Raw genomic sequence first — 25,493 nt, forward strand, 5'->3', positions numbered from 1 at the left:
ATGCAGGATTATTCGGTCAAATGGTACAAGCATAAGTGAGATTTTCTGTGCGGTCCAAACTGTTCAGTCATTAGTCCAACAGGTCAAAGGACTCAACTCAAAAAAGTGAAAAATGAGGAATCAAAAAGATAAACAAGGCTGTTTTAGATCATGTTTGTTTTGCAGCAGGCTAGATGCAGACAGGCATGGGAGCACTGTGTCACCTTGAGCTGACCGACACCATGGGCTCAGTTGCTTCAAGACACACATCAAAGAACAAACAGCTACTGTAGAGGGAGAAAACATCTCCACCCAACACCGGTGGAGGCAGGCAGTAGACAGTGCTAACATTGTATATATGAGGGCGTTTTCACTGTGGAAGCAAGGGATTTTTTGGGCTTCTTCAAAAAATAAAAATTGAAAGAGAAAATGACAGTGTGCAAACACAAAAAAAAACAAAAAAAAACAAAACAAATAGGCTACTACAAACTTTTTGCGAAAAATTATATAGTCCAAAAGTGGCTCCAAATGATTAAAGGGTTATTAGTTCATCAGTAAGACTTTCGTTCATCTTCGGAATGCAAATGAAGATATAATAAAAATAAAATAATAAAGATAAGATAAAGATAAAGATAATAAAATCTGTCCCTCCATTGACAGGTAAGCAACTACCTTTTTGACGCTTCAAAAAGTTCATAAAAGAGATTGTAAAATGAATGAATTGTTTTGCCTTTTTTTAAACCATATACAGTATATACATACATCAAGTTATATTTAGTTTTACAGCTCAGGGTGTCCCTTGTCTGTGGCCTGTAATGCAAATATGCAAAAATGCATAAATAAAAATAAATAAGCAAATCAATAAATAATGGCTAATACTAATATGGGCACCAAAATGTAGTTTATCTGTAATGTTACATTTACATTTTTAGAACTTCATTATAGTTCTAGTGTATATCTATGGTTGATCAGTAGATGACAATGAGGATCTTATTCAAACTGATCAGAGTCAGTCGATCATAACTGAATTGGGGTTAATTTAATTTGCTGATATTGGGCAGCTAGTCAGAGTATAACAAGAGAGAAAAAGTCTAGACAAAACAAAAAGGAGCTTTCATTCACATAAAAAAGTGGAATTAAGTGTGATGTGCAGTGAGATGAAAGACCCAATGATGGAGAAAAGGAATCAGCAACAGTCTTTGGAACAGTTCCCTGCCTTTCTCTTGAATGTCCTGTTGAGTTGAGCTCTTAAAGGTTTTAAGACTTGATTTCCTGCAGCTTCACTGTTGGTCTAAACCTGTGGGGAACTGTAAAAAATAGCCTTTCCACTCATACAATAACATCTTTTAGAAATGGGAAATGATATCTGGTCAAGCCAATACACATGGGAAATGAGGCTTCACAGGAAAGGAAAATGATTTTGAACACTTTCTATTATTGTGATCATGATCAATAGAGGATGGACAGCACAAAGTAAGGAAAGAAAATAGCAGATTGTAGTGATTTCCTCAAGCTATACTGAATGTGAATGGAGTTTCCACACGGCTCCTGATCACTGTGCCCCCTAAATAACCTAAAATGAGTCCTTTACTACTTACAATGCAAAAAAACCTGCATGCACACATTGTATTACAACATTGTGAACGCAGATATTCTTAACCCACAGGCTGAAGACGTCCCGATAGCAGACTGTGCTCAGCAATTTGTCATCAAACAAGAGATCAGTGATGGATTAAGGTGAACACACAACCACTTGTAGTCAAATGGGAGAGAACATGGAGTTCTGACATTCCAGAGCAACTCATTAGAGCAGAATCACTCTCATTCTGCTCCACAGGCATTCAACACACACACACACACACACACGCAAACAAATAAATACACACACTTGAGGTAATGAGCAGGGCTTAAACAAACCATACTGGCACCATATTTGCTCAAAATAATCTGCACAATAAGGCTGGGCGATAATAAAAAAAAATGCACTACAGTTCAAAAGTTTGGGGTAAATAAGATTTGTATTTAAGAAATTAATACTTTTATTCAACAAGGACTGCAAGTAAATGCCTAACATTATTACAGAAAACTTCTATATCAGTTCTTTTGAACTTTCTATTCATCAAAGATGAAAAAATCTTTGTAATCTTGTAAAAATGTATCAGGGTTTCCACAAAAATATTAAGCAGCACAACTGTTTTCAACATTGATAATATTAAGAGATGTTTTGTGAGCACAATTTCTGAAGGATCACATAAGACTAGCTATGTTTCCATCCAAAGTTGGGAATTTAACTTAGCCGCAAAATTGGAATATCACATAAAACATAAAGCAGCATTTACATCCCATCCCACAAAAAAAATTTCACTTCCTGGGAAATTGGTGCAAAATATCAGTTAAAAAAGATGCTGCAATCGAAGAAGCCACTGTGGCTCTTTATTACTACATCATAAATGACTTGCATCTCAGAGCACACAGCCGAAACGCAATAAACATGTTATCTTGCGTTCGGATGCCTGGCGTTTGAGAAAGCAATCATGTGAGACACTTCTGGAAAGGAATACAACCAAATCATTTTGATGACAGACTTTAGCTCAGGCATTTCAGAATGATCAAACCAACATTTGAGATGCTGTGCAATGAAATTGGTCCGCTGGTTAGTCCAGTTATCCAATCACATCCACTGTTGAAACAAAGTCAGTTTACACACAAAGAAAAGTTTAAGCGTTTAAAAAATATAATGTTTAATAAACTTAAAATGTCAAATTTAATTTATAGACAAACACTTTTTGTGCTGTTTTCTAACGGTTTGGACTTAAATAATAAAAAGAGAAAACCCTTAACCATTTCACTTGCATTTTGTTTGAATATTTCACAGATATTGTGATGTATCATTACAGGATTGTCTAGCAATAGATATCGATTATCGCAGAATTGCTGTATCATGATATTATCTTTTCGTGAGTCATGTATCTTGTATCGTATCGTGAGGTACATTACCACCCCTACTATATAGCTGTATAGTTTGTTAACTAAACAAATCAAGTTAAAATCAATGTACTGCATGTTTTCCATTAACAACTTCACTAAATGAACACAAGGAATCTTAATGGCAAATTTAAAAGGACATTGAAATCACTTCAATGTTGCTTAAGTAGATATATATTGTCAACATTGTGCATATATCGTGATTATTCAATATATCGCCCAGCCCTACTGCACAGTATATAAAATTGTCCAAAAATCTAATCCAAAAACTCCACAAACCATTCTCATCAACAAGCAAAAACCCATCCATCCATCCATCCATCCATAACACGCAGTAGCAGAAACTGGCCCTAACAGAAAAATCAGGCTACAGTTATAATAGTCATTTCAGCAAATTGCCTTTATGCTTTAACCAAAAGTGACAAAGTATATTTATAACATGAACAATCCCACTTGAGTAACCTGGGGTTAAGTGCACTGCTTAAGGGCACAGTGCTGAAGGCACTGGTACATGCAGCCTTCCAGTTACCCACCTTAAGCATTTAGCCACTAAACCACACCACCCCATTAGAAAAACAGATTAGACGAAATAGGAACCAGCATGCTGCTGTAAAGGAGGTTGGATCAGGAGCAAGTGCAAGGGCACTCTTACCTCCAGAAGAAAGGGTTGGCGCTGGGGGCAAGGACAGGGGCAGACGAAGGCCCCTCGGGTCCGCCCGGGGACGGAGGGAAGAGAGCAGAGGGGGAGGAGGTAGGGGAGAGGAGATGCTGCAGGAGGCTGCTGTTGCCATGACAACGGTACTGAGCAGTTGGCCAGATTCTTTTAAGTGAATACAGCAAGAGAGGAAAGCAAGGAGTAATGTGAATGCGTGTTTGACCTTGTGAGTCTGTGAAGGGCATGGTAAGGTAGGATGTCCTACGGCAGTTTATAAACATGACCAAGGCAAAGGCTTAATATTACACTGTCACAGTTTCTGCCTCAGTGTACATGTCCACACTTTAACCATCCGTGAATTGAACACTCCCTGCCTCTCAGTTCCAGTAAGACATGTCTACGAGCTCCAATTAAACACGTGGCAAAACAAGATCCTGTTGTAAGTTGTTTGCATGACAGTCAGTTGCCCTGGTATTCCTGAGAGATGCTGCTGACAGGCTGTTTCAGCAGTTCAGCACACGCACACTGGGCACACTGAAGTTAAAGCTGGTTGGCACTAGGATAGGATGACAGTTCTGTCAGGCTCTACTACCTCCCTTCGCTTTGGGCAAGTTGTCAAACAGAGAGAAAGGGGAGAATCCATTCACATTTATTCTTGCTACATCAAAATGTTGAATATATTTGTTTTGCTTACAACCTACAAAATGAGGAATACATGGTTGGGGTACAGGATCTTTGTGGCGAGGGGGGCGTGGTTCAGCGAGGTCTGCAACGGGTGAGAGAGGCAGAGACGAGGTGTGCAAGTAGGTCAAGTGCAAATGACAAACACCTGTGTCTTGTTTCAGTAATTGGCATAGAGAGACAGGATAAAAGCCACCAGGAAATGGATACAGAGGGAGAGAGAGACTGGACTGGGATGTCATGCGTGTCTGAGAACTGGAAACCCAAGTGTTGCAGTGAAAGAGTTTTATTTAGAGATTTATTGTTATTTGCGCAGAGCGCAACCTTTTGGTTATGATTTCTTGGATTTACTTTAATAAAACGCACAAAAGTCCCAGTCCAGTCTCTCTCTCCCTCTGTATCCATTTCCTGGTGGCTTTTATCCTGTCTCTCCATGTCAGTTACTGAAACAAGACACAGGTGTTTATCATTTGCACTTGACCTACTTACACACCTCTCGTCTCCTGCCTCTCTCTCCCGTTGCAGACCTCGTTGAACCACGCCCCCCTCGCCACAATCTTGTTTTTCATTCATTTCAATAATAAGGAATTTATTCCGATACTGCACCCAATGACTTTTAGTCTGGGGCAGCAACAACGCGTGAGTTCTTCATTTTGAAATGGCTAGACAGAGCATAACTCAATGGAAAAGACTGCAGGTATTTGAGATTAACAGGGAAAGAGAATGGGAATGGGAATGGGACAGGCCCAGGCTGGGTTTAAACCTAAATCCTCACGAGCACAACAGATCTATATACAACCATGCCACAAGCTAGCTATTTTTATGGTTTATTTAAGACTTATTATTTGCTATATAGGCTTATTCACACCAAGAGTAACATTACAAAACAATGTAAATCCACCCCCCAAATAAAACAACAACAAATATATATATATATATATATATATATATAAACTGCACCTATTCAGCCTAAATAATCAAATGAACAAATCAATGAATGAACGAACAAATAAATACTTGCACTTTTTTTCCCAGCCTGCCCGAGATGCTGGAATAGGCTCCAGCACCCCCGAGACCCTACAGAGGACAAGCGGTTTGGAAAATGGATGGATGACAAGGTTTTTTCTGGAATCCATACAGATGCATTTTGTTTTGTTTTGACATCTCAGTGTGAACAGAGCTTAAAGTTAGAAAAGCTAAATGGATAAAAACTAAGTTATAAGTATTAAGGGGGAGTCACTCTGGAGTTGTAAGTGTATGGACCATCTCACTTTTTTTAAAATCACCATGCTAGACTAAAACTTGGTTTTCATGCAACAGGGAGCTGCTTCAGCCAGCCAAGACACAGATGTTCTCTCAGAATGAAGGAAGAGAAGCTGACTGGGCATAAGCTGGCATTTGACATGACTGAATCATGCACAAACGCACACACGCTCTGCTGAGTGAAGACTTCTCTTCACTTATATTGAGTCTTTCTGGTGTTCTGCTGGGTTGTGTTTTTGAGGCTGTAAACTGAGCTACACACTGTGGCTGTCAATCATCGAGACGAGAGCTAGAAACTCAGCCACCACTCAGAGCATGAGGGGAAAGCAGGTATCAGGTTCCCAGACAGACTGAGACAGAGAAAGAGGAAACCCGGTGCTTAACTGCCAAGGAGGTCCGAGTCTGCGGTCTGTTTGTGTAAAGCTAATGCTGTGGTCATGTTTAGAAACCTCAACCAATGGAGTTCATTCATTGCAAAAATGAGTGACAGTCAGCTGAACTCAAGTAAAAGTTTAAAAACAAGGAAATAATAAAAGTTGTGTAAACAAATACAAGCAACGTTTGTTGGCTCATACTAGGGCTGCACGATTATTCGAAATAAAACCAAAATTGGGAAATAGCGATTTGCTACAATTTAATCAAACAAATACTGTATATGCACTCATTGCACCAACATGTTTCAGAGGCAAGCACAGCACTGTGTTCTTTTACACATGAGCAGCTCATGATCCAGTGTTTCGTTATCTCAGAGCAGGTCGGTTTGAGGTAAATGATGCTCAACATGAACTCATCTCTGCATCTGTCGTGGAGCACTTATAAACAAAAGAAAAGCTTAAATGTCTCCTGAAATAAATAGGGTTGGGTGTCGTTTGAATTTTAACGATTCCGATTCCAATTTCGATTCTGCTTATCGATTCCTAATTTCGATTTCAATAAGGTAAAAAAACCACACAAAAAAAAAACACCTTAGATATCATTCACATTTAGACTTATTACAAAACATTTAATTGTAGCTGAATATCATGAACAAAAATAAACAGACTAAAGAACACTTTTGCAAGGAATTTTGCCTATGGTTTAAAAATACCATAGAAAAACAACTAGCCTAACTAATATAAATTTCAAGCATTATTAAAAGGCAAGTAAACACTCAGTAATTAAAAAAGAACAAGTAAAAAATTTACAATCATAAAAAAAGTTTGAACAAAGATACGATTGTATAGAAGATTTTCAGGTATTCAGGTACAGAAACTATAATCAAATGTAAAATAACACTGCACTTTATGAGTAAAATATACATTACAAATATAGTTACAAAAGTTATTCAGTCAAAAACTAGTGAACTTTCTGTCTTTTGTTGACTGATTAGTGTTATTATAGAGACGCAACAGGAATATTAGGCTGCTGTCACTTTAAGAGCTGCACGGATCCAATATACTGTTACGCATGAAAACAGAAAACAGAGTCATCTCACGCTTGAATTGCAGTGTTTCCCACACATAGACTAATTCGTGGCGGTGCGCCACAGAATCAACACCAGCTGCCACATATTGCGTTTCGTAATAAAACAATTTTTTTTACGCTATTTAAAACCACATTGCGTATTCATTCAGCTGCATTTCCTTTCCCTGCTCTCCCTCCGTCTCTCTGTCACTCACGCGTCTCTCTCACAAGCGATTTTTTGTCTCGCCAAAGCCTTATTTGATCGGTGAGTGAAGTAGATGACTGTTGCGCTTGCGATAGGGCGCAAATTACGGAAAGAACGAGCAGCGAAAGAGAGGCCTGGTTGCGCTCGTGGTCTTCAAACTGTCTTGCTCTCTCTCTCGCACATATTAATCAAAATCAATTGATAATTGTCACGATGGTAAAAGATCGGAAGACCAAAATTTCACGTGGAGCATTCGGATATTTTTTTCCTGAATTACCGCTGGGTGTGAATTGTAAAAAAAAGAAATAATAAAAAAACAAAACAAAAAAAACCTTTTTTATGTTGCCTTATCTTCTCTGAAAAGTGTTCCGCCCATTCAGCTGACATAAAAAAACAAAACCTATCCAGAGATGAAATGTTTTCTGTGTTGACAAATCTTGTGCGATGTCCTAAATGCCGGGATAATCACACAACGCGTACAAGTCCGCTAATGACACGTCCGATTCGCGAACTAATGACTCCTTTGAACTGATTCCATTTAATGAATGGTTAAAACAACTGATCTGTCCAACACTGAATCAGTGTATAACAAATCGGTAACACTTTACAATAAGGTTCCATTTATTAAACTCTAGTTGACTAGATCAGTTAACATTAACTATTATTAATACACTGAACTTCTACAGCATTTATTAATCTTTATTAATGTTAATTTCACCATTTACTAGTAGCCTACATTATTTAAATAAAAAGTTGTATTTATTAACATTAGTTAGCCTAATGCACTGTGTGAAGTAACATAATAAAAATACAGCTGTTCATTTTTTGTTCAACTAAGATTAACAAAGATTAATAAATACAGTACAAATGTATTTCTCGTGGTTCATTAGTTAGGCTAATACATTAACTAATGTAAACAAATCAAACCACATTTAACACCTCTTAAAATGAGAATGTAAGTGTGCTTATCCCATCTTTTTAGTAAGAGTGGTTAGCAAAATAAACCTTAATAAACTACTGTATTTTCAGGTTATCTATATGACAATGTGTAGAACGATTACCAAAAAAATCTTTTAGTTTAGACTGTTTGCGGTAAATGCAGTTGGGTTGTCAAGGTCAAAACTCTAAATAAGCTGTGAATCAAATAAACTTACTATAAATAATGTAATGTCATTTTTTTACTCTTACACTGAATGTTTGGATTTTGTGAAGGTGTGAATCATTTTTGATTAATATTTAATATAATAAAGTTCTGTGTAACGAATTATTAACGAAGGAATCCCTCGCCACCACCACAAATTGCTTTGTAATCTGTGGGAAACACTGAATTGTTTAAAGTAATATTGAAATACTTGCAAAGGAATCGATAAGAGGAATACAATTTTGCATTTTATAACAAGTATCCGATTCCTGACCTCAAGTATTCGATTCCAGAATTGGAATTGATTTTCGATTCCCAACCCTAGGAATAAAAGCTTGATGTTTAAATTTATTTATTTTTTTACAGATATATTAAAATGGTAATATTCTTATTTTTTTGTATATTTATTTAGTAAAAATTATAGCATAACATAATAAGCACTATTAATATCTTATAGTCATATTGATATAAAATCACAATGTTTTGCCAAATTGTATTTTCTTTAATTAGAAGCACAATTTTTATCAGAAAAACCCCCCTGATTTTTCCTCAAATCGTGCAGCCTTAGCTCATACTTATGATCTAAATAAACTCTTACTGTAAATGCAGGTTAGGGGCTCCAAGTCTTTCCTTTCTTTTCTTCATGTTCATGAGTATAATAGATGGATAAGCAAAAAAGTCTTTACTCAGAGGTGCAACTGGGAAGAGTCCAACGACAGGTCGTAAAAAAACTACATGGCGTAGTGTAAAAGTCTGTTATCAAACTACATTGTGAAGGTTACAGCAATTCCAGCCATACTTCCTTTATCCCCTTATAACAAACATCAACTGTCAAATCACAATGTGCCTTCAAGTCTTATCTTGTCCGCGGCCAGAGCGAGTATCCACTTCTGTCATGACGGTATTTGTTGTTAAACGACAGTCCTCTAAAGTTGTGTCCGGGAGCGTTCTGTCTTTCTGAGCACTGTGAAGTACCATAACATCAGTCTGAAGAGAAAATGTTAAGAGTGTAACAATCCAAATTCTAAACACATTAGAAGCTTCACTCTCCTCTGAGCTCTACTTCTAATGGGTGTATGTGTTGGCAAGACAGTCAGAGGCACAGAAACACATCGAGTAATGAGGGAGAGGGCATTCTTATGATATCACAAGACCCTGGGGGAGGTGCAGCTGTTGCCCCTACCTCACACCGGTCCATCTCTGTATACACACATACACACAGTTCTGAGAATCAACTGTCCCTGGCCCAGACGAATGCTTTTGGCTAAATGTAGCCTCAAGGAGACAATAGGCAGGATCAAAGAGCAGAGAATCACCAGCACGAGAGTTAAGCCTGACTGGTTCAACACTGACACACACCACTACAGGAAAGCAAATTACACTGACACATGATCTACAGCTCTGTGTGAGTATGCTCAAAGGAACAGATCACTTAAACATGAAAATTTGCTTATGATCCAAATCCATATGACTTGCTATTTTCTGTGGAACACAAAAGGAGATATTTGCACAAAACCTGTGTCATTCTTTTTTATATAATGAAAATGAAAGGGAATAGATACTGTCAGTGTCAAGCTCCAAAAATGACATAAATAAATAAATAAATAAATAAATAAATAAATAAATAAATACTAGTTAAAGTTAAAGTTGGGATGCACTGATACTAAATGTTTGGTACCAATACCAATGCATAATTTTACATATTAAATTCTACCACATTTTAACTAAATAAATGAAAAATAATACATTAAAATTGTAATTAAAAACTATTTTGAATGTTAAAGTGAATTTAGACATCACAACATTATATTGTACATGCATGAAGTATGAAAAAAAATCATTTTGAGATTTGCTACAGATTTTATTCAACAGTGTTAAACGTTTGTATCATGTATTAATGTTGTTGTTGTTGTTATTATTATTATTATTATTATTTATTTTTTATTATTAATAATATACATATATATTTTAGATTTTTTAAATGTTTTTATAGATTAGCCTACTGGGCATTCAGTGATGGAAAAGATAATCTTATGGTGCTTGTCTGCTTTGTCTTTCTCTGAGATTGACAAATGTTTGAAAAAAGTTGCTTTAATTGTATGAGCAAAAGCAGCATGAACATTCTGTTAAACATCTCCTTTTGGGTTCCACTTAAGAAAGTAAGTAATACAGGTTTTGACTGACATGAGGGTAAGTAAAAAAATGATTACATTTTCATTTCCCCTTTACAGGGTTCCCACACCAGAAAGTGAAAAGGTGAGATGAAAAGGAAGGAGATACGAGAGGGGGAGTCAGAAAGTACCAAAATCCTAAATGAATGAGGGCTAAAATGAGATTTCACGGACAAACAGTGTGGCTGAATAGAAGGCTTGATTTGATTAAGTCCTGTAATCCCGTGGCGGGTGGAACAAACTCGGTGAACCCTCACAATAGCCAGCATTCTTCCTGCCCCTGCCAGTCACTCTGAGCTATACAAAGACGAGAAAAACAAAACCCTTAGCCTGTGTGCATAAGAAAGAACACAACAACAGTATGCCCACACACAACCTTTGCAGCACACTATATATTACATCAAAAATATAACACCCAAATTCTGTCTACTCACCCCTATTCTCATGATGCTGATAATGTGCCTTCTTATGATTGGCTGTAAAGAGCACATTCTTTGCAGGCAGTGGGTTAAAAATAAACAGAAAGGAAGATATAGATAGGTGTGCTAGAACAGGAACCGAAATGCCCAGCTGTCGGAAAAGGCCTGCAGTAATCTGTCTGTCACTGCCCTACCAGTCACCTACGACCCCCATGACCCAGTCCATGTGCAATAAACAGTGTTGACACTGTGATCTAGTAAGAATGCTAACCCAACTGATACAGCAGTGTCTGAAACATTAAACACACTGCCTTATCAGGCAATATCCACACACATAGGAAGGCACTAATGCAAGTCTAAAATATATGACTGCATTACATCCTGACTACTAAGATGCATCCATCTGGTCGATTTTTGAAGGCAAAATAGATGTATCCTTTCCTTTAATGTGTATGATAATCCACAATCCTGTGCATGAGGTTCAATGATCAATAAAAAAAAAGCAGTAGAAAAAGGTTAATTTACAGTAAATGAATGTCATGTGACAGATCATGCTAATACCTACTGCTGATCTCACAATATCAGAAGTGTTATTTTGTACTGGACATACGTCACATTTAATAATCAGATGCAGATCTGTGACTTTGAATTTATCAGAAGCAAAACAAAATGACATGAGTATCTGCAACATCAATAATACACAATAACTAAATGAGTTAGTAATCGTGTGTACACAAAATGTACAACAATGAAGAATTCCACAGAGTCTTCCCTGCATTCTTTAAGCAGTATGGAAGAAATGTATGCAACTCACAGTACGTACTAAAGTGCAATTAAAAGAGATGACCAGAACTACACACCTCTTTGCTTAACGGGCATAGCATTCTGTTCACTTAGAATTTTTTATACAATTTCCCAAGGTCAGACTATTCACAATAGACCAGGTTTCGCTATCCTCATTCAGAATAATAATAATAATAATTCTCAAGTACTCACAAACTGCCTCTTCTGGGAAGACTCAGCTCCTTCTGAAATGAAGAAAGAGAAGAACACAAGATTAACTGTAAATCAAATGAATGTGTCTGTGTCACAAAGCAAAGAGCAGAGCTTGTGAACTTGTGCACAAGATATCATGGAAACCTAAATCGGATACAGACACTAAACCATCCACCAGGTGGCACAATTCAACTTGGGTCACAATGAAACAACATATTTACAGTTCAACTGGAGGGAACTCTTAACAACAGGCTTTTCTTTAAATATTAGGCTGTGTTATATTATATATATATATATATATGATTCAAATAACGATTGAGTGGAATCAAGGGCGTAACTTTGGGTCTACCATTGGGGGGGTTAACCTCGCGGCATATTTATTTATTTATTGAATAATTTTCTTGTGTAAAAGGTAACATGCTAATTTGCCGTTCCTGTATTAGAAATACATTGTGATACTTTTACTGATTTAGGCTACTTAACGTAAATGCAGCTGTTCACTTGACTATTTATGCCATAATGACACAGTAGTTAAATTAAGTGTTTAAGCACAAATTCAGAAACTGAGAAAATACAAGTGTGGACTAACGTAAGTTGTGCTTTGATTCATTTTATCACTTTGCAAACTCCATGCAAAAAAAAAATAAAAAAAAATAATAATAATCTCAAATTGAGCCGGAGGTGGTAAATTCCTAATAATGTACGTATTTTTTTAGGTATTTTAATAAGATAACTTTACCTAAAATACGTTGCGCATACAGCTCAACTAACGCGATCGTTATAAAGGTGTTTGAACAACAAGACACATCCACTTGCACATATTTGACAATCGGAATATCAGATATATCCTGCTATAGCTAACAAATTTGTGAAATTTTGAATAAAAAAGGAAATAAAAGCAGATCATCAGTCATTCTGCGGTATTGTGGCTGCGGTGTGACAAGCAATGAATGACGCGTCTCCATGGGAACCATAAAGTGATACTACGATCAATAACGGTCGCCTTGAAAAACTTTTAAACTTACGTGTGAAAAGGTTAAGTAAGGCTTACATTTAAATGTGTCTTTGTTTTGTTTTGAGTGTATGGTCAATAAATAAAGGAATTAATAAAGATGGGCACAAAACCAGTGGGCCGCGCCCACGCCCGCGCCCCACACTTTGAGAAACGCTGAGCTAACTTAACAGCTAACTTAGCTCGTTTGGTCAGGATTTTTCCTCTTTTTGGCTGGTGTCGACCAACAATGAAAAATTGTTGTCTGGCTGCCTTTCAGTGTCCTTTTCATCTTTCCATCCGTTAGCATGCAACGTCAGCTTTCTCCAACCATTCATCCCAGCGACTGCGCAAAATAGTGAACAAACTTGGTAGAGAAAGCGGGTTGGGTAATACCAAGTAGTCGGTGTGGCGGGCGGGGGGGGTACATTACAGATTATTTAAAATATGATACTATCTTGCTGGCAAATGAAATTAATAAAGAAAACGAACAAAAGTATTCATTCGGAATATTTCATATTTATTTTAATCTGAATGATGTGATGATATTGGGGGGGTTATATTAGCTGGATCTGATTTTTGAGGGGGTCATGACCCCCGTAACCCCCGTGCAAATTACGCGCATGAGTGGAATAGTGGCTTGCATCCAGCATTATGAGTTTTGTTTTCTCCCATATTGAAGGCTAAAAAAACCACACCACTAGATGGCAAAAGTGAACCATTATTACACACAGCCAGATTTACCTTAGAGCACTTGCATGCCTACTGATAGCTGGACTGAGAAAAGATAACTGATATCAGGTCCAGTGGACCCATGGGACAGAGAGGACAGACACATAATAAGGCCATACCATCTGTCATAGTTCATAGTGAATCTCCTCTCATGTAAATATCCCGAGCACACACACATAAATCAAACACTATATAACAGTGATGTTATATACACAAACCTGACTAGACATTTTTGATTAAATTCAAAGAGTAAAGAGCTTTTCACAATAAGCATTGCTTCAGAGGAATTCTCTCTGATTTTCAACAGACCCCCCTAGAATCCTCTTGTGGTCCCTGGACCCCTTTTCAAAACCTCATTTGATGTGTGGAGAGTTAAATCTTTCTATCAAAACAAAATCTGAACAGTGTTATTAGCGCTCTTGACAGATAAATAGCCACCCAAAACAATGGCTTTTAGATAAGTCGTTACATTCAATTATGGGATGTGTTTACAACGCGCAACATCCATTAAAAGTGTGGGTGTATGGGCAGAGGCCACGTGCGTACTGATCCTTACTGATTCAACTCATCCAGTTACACAACACAACACGCGTGTGGTAGTGAGTACTTTCTCTTGACACCATGTTTCCTTTCATCTGGCTCAGCTGTCACTTTAAACAACAGCAGTATTTTAATCAGAAGTATACTGTATGCAAATACAACTAAGTATCATAATAGGAGCAACTTGGAAGTGAAGAAAAAAATAAATGATAATATTATCTATTATCTTTTTTTCCAAATATGAAAACCTCGAAATCAAATATGTTATGCAAAATCTTTATAATTTTTTTTATATTTTACAGTATTATAATTAAGTCTTTTCAAGATCAAAATTCTTTTTAGTTTTTGAATCACTTATCAAGTTTATATATCGCGATATACATCATTATCTCAAATGTGATAGCTATGATTTCAACTGCGGCTGTCAATGCAATGCTAAAGACATGTTTGTTCAGAGAATGAGAATGATTCTCAGTACAATCTCTGGCTGAGAGCATAACTCATTTCAAGTGCACAAAAAAAAAAGCCTCCTACTGAAACCAGCTCTTATTACTGCAGGGATATTTGACAGAAGTGGAGAAAGAACATATTAGACCAGACAAATGCAATATTGTACTGACCAGAGTAGAAACAGCAGGTAAAATTCTGAGAGGATAGAGAGTGTGAGAGAGAGTGAGTGAGCTGTAACTGTATTCAGAGCGTGTCTATGAGACATCTGTCTCCCCACACCGGTGGAGGACTGAGCCAGGGAACCTTCACGCCTTCCTGACCCATCTGCAGAATATTAATACAGCAACTTCTCAAAGTGCAGCCTTAGCAAAACATGAGCCTACTTTTTTAATTAGCAACTCCACCGATACAAACCTGATATGCCTAGAGGCTTCATATATGGCAGCTTTTCCCTCTTTTTATGTCAACTTGAAATCACTTTCCCTCTGTGCTGTCAGAAAAAGTGCATCTCTCCCTCTCTCTTGAACTCTGTAGCCTCTCCTCTCTCTCTCTCTCCATAACAAGCCTGAAGTGCTCATCAGTGCATTCCCACTGCTCTGACCCAACTCAGGTATGGATGCATCAGCCTTCAAGCACTGTAGATGGACTAAACCTTGTTAGCTTGGGTGTAAGATGAAGTGAGAATCTACACTCGTTGCAAAATCTGATTAGTTGTGGAGCAAACCAGTGCTGCCTGATATCTGGATGGTATGTATGTGTGATAGTGTTCAGGAGAACTGTGACAGGAGTGAGAGCGTGCCATAGAAATGTTCATGCCTATTATCTACAGCTCCGCACTGAACGCAGAAGAAAAATATGACAAAGCCAGACTGAGGCTGGGTTTCAAAACTTTGTAAGCTGTCTACCTAGCATAAGCAGTACTTTTTGAACTACAGTGTACAGCCTAAGTTTTGTTTGTCTCTAAAATAGAAGCGAGTAGTTTGCAGTGATGCGACAAATAGATCACTCAGCTTATAATCTCCGAAGTTGTCCTTGGATCCCTTTCGGGTGCCCCATTACTATTTCTGTATTTCTACTCCAGCCACTTTTCCCTGTCCATCTCTAATAAAATAATTGTATTTTATTTTATTTTTAGGACTGTTGATTTAACGTGTTATTTTAATTAATTAGATATGGAAAAATAATGCAAATACAATTATTTAAGGCATTTAATGCACCCGCCCCGCCCTGCGTAGGTCATCTTACATTTTATACAGTTAATTGCTGATGAACATGATGGAGGGCAACAACTCACTGTGTGATGTAACCTATAGAATGCCCCTAAAACTCAAGATATCAGGGCTAAAATGTCCCTATATGATGTTTTAAGTTTATAATAAGTTAATATTGTGTTACATTTTAGACACAATATTGTCTGTTTTTGCTCAGTTTTGCCAACGAAAATATTACCTGTAAAGCCAGATCACAACTGCTGTGAATCTCCAAACACACAGTGGTGTTTCATTTCTGAATGAATCCGCATTTTAAGCGAATCAATTGGGTGAACAAATAATTCAGCATGAAGAGAGCCATTTACTTCATCCCTGAAAGAATCACCAGTTTGAACGAATCGAATGAATGAATGAATGACTCAATGACTTTAGACATTTACCGCCACCTACTGGCAGTTTTAGTTTCTTATTTAGAGTATCACTTCATTCAAGAAAAATTATTTCATATTTTGGGGATAGTTTGCCCAAAAGTAAAAACTTTATTTTCATCAAGTTGTTTCAAACCTGTATGACTTTCTTTTTTTCTTTTTTTTTTAAATAACATATACCAATTCAGATGCAGCTTCAGAAAAAAAGAAGAAAGAAATCCCCCATTGCCATTGTAGCCAAAACGTGCATGTAATAAATGCTATGCTGAATCAAAACATTTCTTTCTTTAACTACTTTTTGTAATATATATTTGATGCCTTCTCATTTAACACAACAATGACATTATCTTTTGGAGGTAATTTCTCAGCCAAGTTTGATGTGCGATTAATTTGCGATTAATTTGCGATTAATTAGATTAATTAATCGGCACATGATCGCACATCATGTAATTAATTAGATTAAAAATTGTAATTGCTTGTCAGCCCTAATTATTTTATATAAGATATTGATTGCTATGAATTGTATTATATATGAATTACATGTTTGAATAACTGTGATATCAAAGCCAATTTGTGATGTTTCTGTAATTATAAAAACAAAACATCAACAATTTTGGACAAGTATTTATTTTCTTTTTTCTTCTTCTTTTTTTTTTTTAATGCAATCTGAAGCGAATGAACTCTGTTCTGGCAGACTGATTTCATTAAGGCATATGGAGGGTGGGGTCTGAGAGAGACCAGGGAGCAGTTGCTCTGCTACACAAAGCCACACACATACACACAACAGCATTCTGGCCAAGGCTCTGTCATTGCCATGGGCTAAAAGGCTAGGCAATGAAATTAGCCAGAGTGACAGTTTGGAGCAGGCCCCCTGCTCTCCCACAAAAGCAATCTACCCAATGGAGCCCATTAATATTTCTTAAGTCCGTCCAGCATGACAGGAAGCCGTAGTGCAGGGAAATGTAATCAGTGAGATGGGCCGAAAGCAGCACCACACTGCTTAAATGGACTCCTGGAGACAGTTAAAGCCATCAGTAGCTGCAGCGAGATAAGCATATCTGTGTTTACACTGTTATAAGAGCTTACTAGAGGTGGCCGATTTCAGGTTTCAGGGGTTAAACAGAGTGTTGCATCAAGATGCTGCACAATTTTATTGTGACCTTGGGTAGAGTAGAACCTGACGGAATCCAGTTATCCTGGGCAACAGTTTTGAGTTTGACTGACAGCTATAAATCTCTCCCCGATTAGTGCTGACTTGTGGTGTTGTGCCCTCCAGCATAGATTTCAAGCTAGCAGAGCTTATTACAAAAGCCTCTGAGCTCTTGAGGCTAAGCAGCCATACATTAAGACAAAACACATGCTGAACATTCGTTTAGCATCATTATGATTTGTTACAGACAGTCTCAGGCTCCACTCATATCAACCTGACCCAGCAAGAGCAGAGTACTCAATAGTAATGCAACGGCAGTGCTAGAGCACTGAAACAAACCAGATCTGCTGTGACTATACTGTGCATATGTTTTTGAAACAAGTCTATTGTGAAATATTACAATTTAAAATAAATGTTTTTTATTTTAATATATTTTAAAATGTAATGTATTCCTGTGGCGATGAAGCTGAATGTTTAGCAGTTGTTACTTTGGTCTTCAGTGTCACATGATCCTTCAGAAATTATTCTAATATGCACATTTGTTTCTCAAGAAACATTTCTAATCATTATCAATTTTGAAAAAAGTTGTCCTGCTTAATATTTTTGTGAAAACCGTTACAATACTTTTTTTTTTTTTTTTTCAGGATTCTTTGATGAATAGAAAGTTCAAAAACAGCATTTATTTGTAACATTTTGTAACATTATTTATTTGTAATGTTATTTGTAACATTAAAAATGTTGTTACTGTCACTTTTGAACAATTGAATGCATCCTTGCTGAATAAAAGTATTAATTTCTTTAAAAATATATATTTTGAATGGTAGTTAAAAAACAAAAAATATAAAAAAATATTACTTATATTACTTCAATAATTGGGATCAGTATCGGCAGATCACGATGACGACACACACACACACACACACACACACACACACACAAAGAAAACGGTAATCGGTATCGGCTGCAAAAATCCAGATTAGAGCATCCCTAGTATGTTTGCCTTGGCGAGCACTGCAAAAAAAAAAAAAAAAATGCAGCCACATGTGAGGTTCACACTGACACTTGAAGCATAAAGAATTGATGACAGCTGTCAAAGTGCTGCCCTGTCTCAGGCAAGTACAGTGTCCAAAAGCTTCCAGGATGGAAAGAGACAGCTCTGGTCAAAAAGTCAGAGTTCACTGGTTCCCTTGAGACCAAACCAGGGACACTGGACAGCCTCTGACACTGACAGGCTGTGTGCGGAACAGCAAGATTGCCAGGACAGGCACTCAACATATCAATCATGCCAGCTTTTTCTGTCCTTGAGTGAATGGCTGGCATATTTCCTCAAAGGAAGATTACAGATGCAGGAGGATAATCCAGACGTGTACCAATGACACATGGTTTTAAGATCAGTTAGCATAACAAGTGGTCTCTTAAAGATGGTTCACAGCTTCTTAAGCATTTAAGAAATATGACATCTGTGCTGTGCATGAAACTGGTGCAATTTCAAGCAATCAGAAGATAATTCATGCATTGTTGTTGGGAGCAGACCAAAAAAAAAAAATGCACTGTGGGCGGGACTAGCAATGAGCAGAAATTGAAACTATATAATTACCAAAATGCCCCGTTGCTTTTTGCTCGAGAAGCAAGAAAAAGATATATTTTATTGTGTGTAGCTTTATAAAGTCACACCTGGTTAGGACACGGTGTGAGAGAGAAAGACACAAGCATGCTGCCACCCCTGGACACGTTGACGCAGTCTTGGCCGATTTCATTACGCAGGACTAATGAACTAATTACAGTGGACACAAGGGAGGCCTTGCTCGTTGAGTTTCTGGGGAAAGGACAGAGTTACAGAGCTCCTAAAAGCTCAGCAACTATAACCAAAAGCTTTGCTAGCAAGATTACAACTTAGAAACCAACAAGTCCTCCATTGCTTCCTGCCACTATATTTAAACAATAAAAGTTCAAGAAGGGTATAGTGATTGCATGAAGCAGGCCTGAGGCTGTTTGATTGTTTTATGGAGTAAATGGGGCGTAGCACTGCCTGTCGAGACTAATTGCTTGCAATGAACAAGCAAATGAAACTGATGGGGGTGAGAAAGGGAAAGAGAGGGAAAGGAAAATCAAAGAGTTATATGTACTAGGAGGATATTAATTAACTGGGTCATTGTAACAGATAGAACAATATACATAAGAAGGAGAGTGTGCCGCCTGTGGCAGAGCAGACATCGTTATAATGAGTGATTGAAAACTGTTGGGCTGTAACGGAGGATGATGGACATCTGTGCCAAACAAGGGAAAACATCTATACATCTATAACGATATTGATACATTTAGGTTTATAATTTACAAGTGCATGATAATTAAGAGCTCCATAAGAGCATACTTTTTTTTTTTTTTTTTATATATAAGAGGTGTTTGCCCATGTAAAACTCGCCATCATGATGCTAGAGTGTTGTAGATGGTAACTGGAGAGTTGCTAACATCTCGGTTTACCATAGTCATCATTTAACTTAGGATGCATGGAATAGACTGAACCCAGTTGCGTGTGAGAGAACTGAGTATTTAATTTGGGTTGTGGCTCATTCATATTAATTGAAGCTGGTGCTGGGAGTATGTAGGGCAGGAAGATGGCTGAGGCGGGGCCACAGGGGAAGACAGGATGCGCATCAGCTTAGGTACATGATAGGAAAAGAGTGAATAAAAGAACAGAGGGAGGGCAAGCGGAAGGATGCAGAGAGAAATGCTGTGAAATACTTCTTAGACGCAGCTGCAGGTTTTAAGAGATGCCACATCATCATCATCATTACATACAAAGACAACTTGGCTGCCGCCAGCCTCCCGTCATACTAGGTGAGGGCTAAACTGGTGCAATTAGCAGTCGTGATATACGAGGATCTCCTTGTGTTGTTGGAAGGAAGCACCAAGTAATTATCCCTACTATTGTGGTGCGCTTTTGGCAGAAGAGGACGTCTAGCCCTTAATTCACTCATTCTGTCTTTTCCTGCGCTCCCTCACTCAGATGCTAATCTAGTGATCAGTCAAGCTATTCACACTGACTATCAAACTGTGGAAATTAAAAAAAGAACATGAAAAAAAACCCACTAATCCTAATTAGAATTTGCATATTCAAATTAATTCTACATTCCTAAGTGGAGATTATGGAGAGTAAAGAAAAACACAATGCTGGTGTGGAGATTGGCAGATGTGTTTTTCTTTTCTTTTTTTCTTTGAAGAATTAAAATTCAGTAATGATGTACCAGCATGCCAAGCGGGAAGCATATTTGCCACTTCTGTTTGACAGCTATGTTGCATTTACCTTTATTTGGACTTTAACGCTTTAAGCCATTGCCAGCACTGTTTTTTCTACAGATCATTATGCATTAGCATCGAGCTAACGTGACAATGCTGGAGCTACGTTCTTTCAGATCTCTCCACATGTAGCAGCAGGCTGTCTCATTGGTATATCTAACCGGCTACGATTTTCAAAGAGAGCTCATCCGTCTCCTACATACAGGGTGACAGTCGTCATCCCCCCACCCCACAATGCAGACGAAGGAGCTTCAAAACACAATGTTGGCAGGATTATTCACAACAATGCATTGCCCTCACCACAACGGGGCTTAAACAATACAGTGCTGCATGTGGTTTGATAATGCTAATATACAGTACTGTTTTGCTCTAAGTGACAGTTGCAGGAATAGAACATTGCATTCGTCAGTGGGGAAGAAGTAAAAAAAAACTTCTTTTGAGGTGCTCAAACATATTAAATGAAACTGTAAGGAAGCAGGAAGAAAACTGGAAAGACTGACCAACTTTTGAATCACTGAAAAGTCAGTGCTGCACTGATAAACTACAAACCAATCAGTAATGTGTTGCATCATATGCCATCGATTCCAGTAAAAGTGTGTTTTGAAATCATGGACTTACAATATAGATAGGGATGCACGGAAATTTCGTCCACCAAAAATTATCGGCAAAAAATGGTCGAAAAAGAAAAACGGCTGAAAATAGGCTATATGACGACCCTGCCCCTCAGTGCCCCTCATATATATAAATAAGAAATAAATCATAAAAAAAAAAATGTATTTATAATTTATTAGAAATAATAAATAATAATTATTTCCCAAAAAGTTTGGGGCAATTGTTTTTGCACTTGCTACTAAACAGATCCCATGCTCCTCTGGGAGAGTAATGAAGTCATATTTGTCCCATCTTTGTCTCTGACATTCTCCCACTATACTTCCTGTCCCCCATGACTGAGAGTCTGAGTTCATTACTGGTACGCGAACAGACACTTCTCCGGTCGTCAGTATTCGACTCCCAGGTGCTATCAAACTCCCTGACACATAAACATCTTCAATTCACACTTCTGGGATATCCGCCACCCCCCATAAACCATGAACACAATCCACACACACACTCAGCACAAGCGTCTGCACACTAGCGAAGGAACCTCATTTGTCTTGGTCAAAGAAAACAGCTACAGAATTTTCCTGAATAATACAACAATTACTAAAATGCGCCTCTCAGGAAGACAACGAATGAGCGCTTGTAGTAGAAAATGAACACAAGAAATGAAAATGAATTCACAGAAGGTAAAGAAAATGAAAATATAATGAGAAGAGAAAATAGACTGGGAAAACAATAGAAGATGGAACCACGCCACACCCAGACAAATAAAAGAGCCAATGTAGAGAAAGAGCAATCAAGGCATGGAGCCCATGTATGTGTTATGGATGGCAGAAAAGACGCCAGATACACAGAGAGACAAAAGGAGCAATGGTGCTCATTACTAGCTGAAGGAGAAACGGCTGTGTGAGGGTAGACGGAGGTCTGGCTCCCCAGAGAGGACACCACACGAGAGGCAGACGATCAAAAGCCGCCCCCAACTGCGCGAACAGACAGACAAGCAACCAACATACTGCTATTTTGCTGTGCATTTGATTAATGCCTACTGAGAGAGGTGCTACAGCAGAGACCACTAACTTCAAGTGCCAGACAAAAGGAAAAAAGAGAGATAGAAGCGAATGGAAGAAGAAAGAAAAAAAAACAGAGAAAGGGAAGTGACAGTAAAGGTATTATAGTTTCCATCACGAGAGAATTGTTAGTTCTATGTGTAGGAAAAGATTACAGTGTCCTCATTTGTCCAAACATGTTGTTTTTGTGAAACTGTGTTTGGAAACAATATTTAGCCTACGGCCAAGTATAGAGAGGGGGGTGTCCAGACACTATTCTGGAATCTTACTCTATTCTTCACCCACAAACCAATAAAAAACTGATTTGGATTCACTAACTAAATATCTGTGGCAGGCTTTTAATAAAGGCAAAAAAAATTAATTGTGCAGCTTGACTTTGATGAAGTGTCTAAAAGGCAAAAGCTTCAGTAGAGGACACACTTTATTTACAACCTCTCATTTGTACATTAAAAATGAACACTATTTACTTTCTTAACACATGTCCCTGGTCATTAATGATTCATTAGTGCATGTCAAATGGAAATAAATGTTTGCGTACGTAATCTTTCATAAAAATGCAATGACTCGCTCTGGCTCTGAAATGACCTTCCTTTTTAGATGACGTCATCTAGATTGTGCAGATATAGAAAATTATGTTAATCAATAGCCATATAGATAACGCATTTTGAGGCTAGTATTGTAGGTGACGCAAAACATAGAAGTTATGGCAATTTAATCAATTCCTGATGAACAAAATCAAGCCATTTTCTTCTTATTGAATATCTTGTTACACTGTAAAATGTCATGTTACATAAATAAAATTTGCTAATGTTGAATATTTTACACTGTTTACGATTTGCGATTATGATAGTAACCCATTTGTCATTGATTGAATGTCTTTTAGTGTCTATCTTAATGTTTTATCTCTAAGACAAGGGGGACAAAACAGATTAAGCCTGAATTCATTACTGCTAAGTAATACTGTCTGCCGTGAAGCCACCAATCCAAGTCTGGGTTTGTGTGTATGCATGTTTCAATCTCTGGCAGCTGAGTCCACTCTCTTTCTGGCACTTTCCCCTTCACCCCCCTCCTCCTCCCTCCTCTATTCAGTCTAAAACGATGAGCTCATGCTCTCATGTTGGTCTCAAAGTGAGCTTATTGCTGTGCCCGTAATGCATGTATCCCAAGTCTTTGACCGGGGGGCCGGCAGCATCGCCCATACCCTAATTAGGAGCATGGTGAAATGGATATTTTAGACATCATTGTCTGAAATCACAGCCATAGAGCTTTAAAGTCCAGATTTGTTAAGCGTTCTCAACCATCTTGGAATACGACGAGGCTTTACTGTGCTGACAGAGCAGCCAAAAGTATACAGCACAACAAATGGATGGGAAGTAAATGGAATATGATTGCAAAAAAATAAATAAGTTGATGATCTCTCAATTAGTCTTTTATATTTATTCTCTGCCTTCTTTATTTGTAACATCAATATCCTGTATTTCCCTACCTTCTGCCTTCCTTCAAACACAGGCCACATTTGTCTTGGTTAGGAAAAATCAACCACAAAAAACTGCACAAACACAAACGAACTCTTTTGCTATTTTTTCCCCTGGACGCTGATAATCAGGTTATCATGAAACAGCCTGATCATATTACAAAAACATGCAAAACAAGTTTTAGTGCAGAACTCATTTTCAGGGAAACAGGTACTAGGAAAATACAGTGAAAAGTGTTTAGAATGCACTGTACTGTTATGAGGATAGACAAAACTAGGACACAGGCATCTCTGCAGTCTGAACGACCTTAAAGAGTGAGCTTTCTTCAATAAAAGTATGGTGCACTAGAATAATATGACTTCCACAGTACTGGTGTTCATTCGAGCATGTCTCATACAGGCCGAAAAGGGGCTTAGGACAACATCTACAATGGGAAACACTGTACATCCATTTTAAACAGCTATTCTTAGTGTATACTAAGTGACTGATGTGCTGAAACCAACAGGATTTTATCCTTAATTATGATATCAACCTATTCTTTGGGGTAATTCAGTATTAAAAGAGGAATATTAAATGGTCATGTAAATCTCTGGGGAAACTAGACTAATGCCCATTCTAATACATTGCTGAGTCATCAGAAACTATCCCTTTAGCTTCTTGGTAAGCGGCTGTTCTGGTCAGAGTGCGGTCATGAGTTATTTAGCGGCTCAATAGCCATGACTGTTGTTTTTACCGTGCGAAAATACAGTGCTGCGTCAGTATTCACAAAGTGTCAGGAATGTCTCCAGCCAGGATCTGACAGAGACAATAAGAAACAGAAATGACGAGATGATGTTGCTGAAGCTGAAAGGTTTGAAGCTGAAGGTTTGAAGAGCACATTTATAAAAGAAAGCAGCAATCATTGGGGTCCAAGCATATTGGAAAAGTGAAAAACATGACCATAATTGCCAAATTTCAATGAATAGATAATGTGGATGATTTGATCCAGTGAGTTTCAACAGATTGCACAAATGACCTCAGAGGCTGTTGCATTACTCTAGTGCAGGGGTGGGCAAACTACGGCCCGCGGGCCACATACGGCCCGTTAGGCTGTTTAATCCGGCCCGTCGAGTATTTAAAAAAATGTCTTAAGATCGCATTCATTTTGCCTTTTTCTTGCAATACTTTGCTTTATATATATTGCGTGGCATATATTTGACAATCGGAATATCAGATATTTCATGCCATAGCTAACAAATGTAAAAAAGGAAAAATGACATAAAAGCAGATCATCATTCATTCAGCGCTGTTGTGGCTGCGGTGTGTCACGTAACAAGCTAGACGCGTCACCATGGAAACCAAACAGACCGCGGCATAGACTTGGTGCACGTTAATGTTTTTTCCTTTTTTTGAAAACTCACAGAGAAAAAAATGTTTGGTAACCGCTTGCACACGTTTAGTTTTTCCTTTGATTTGTCTGCTATTTAGTTTGCCTAACGTTACTCTGGATTTGTGGATGGATCCTCCTGACTGATTCCGTTAATCCGTTTACCGACCTTTTCGCCCGGCTTTCGACTACGCTCCCCTGTCTGCCATGTAGGCTACTGAACCCGGTTTTGTTCATTAAATGTTCTG

General features: G+C 37.9%; 1 protein-coding gene across 3 annotated transcripts in view; it reads right to left on the reverse strand.

Moving 5' to 3' along the window:
* The window catches only part of mast2 (microtubule associated serine/threonine kinase 2), a 135,862-nt gene that overhangs the window by 45,494 nt on the left and 64,875 nt on the right, over nucleotides 1-25,493 (reverse strand). For all 3 annotated transcript variants that reach the window (XM_084426141.1, XM_084426140.1, XM_084426142.1), the window contains one exon: nucleotides 11,939-11,970. In XM_084426141.1, coding sequence (XP_084282267.1) covers nucleotides 11,939-11,970 — 32 coding nt within the window. The remainder of the gene's footprint in view (nucleotides 1-11,938; nucleotides 11,971-25,493) is intronic.

The sequence above is a fragment of the Rutilus rutilus genome (genome assembly GCF_951802725.1).
Source record: "Rutilus rutilus genome assembly, chromosome: 12".
NCBI classification, from domain to species: domain Eukaryota; kingdom Metazoa; phylum Chordata; class Actinopteri; order Cypriniformes; family Leuciscidae; genus Rutilus; species Rutilus rutilus.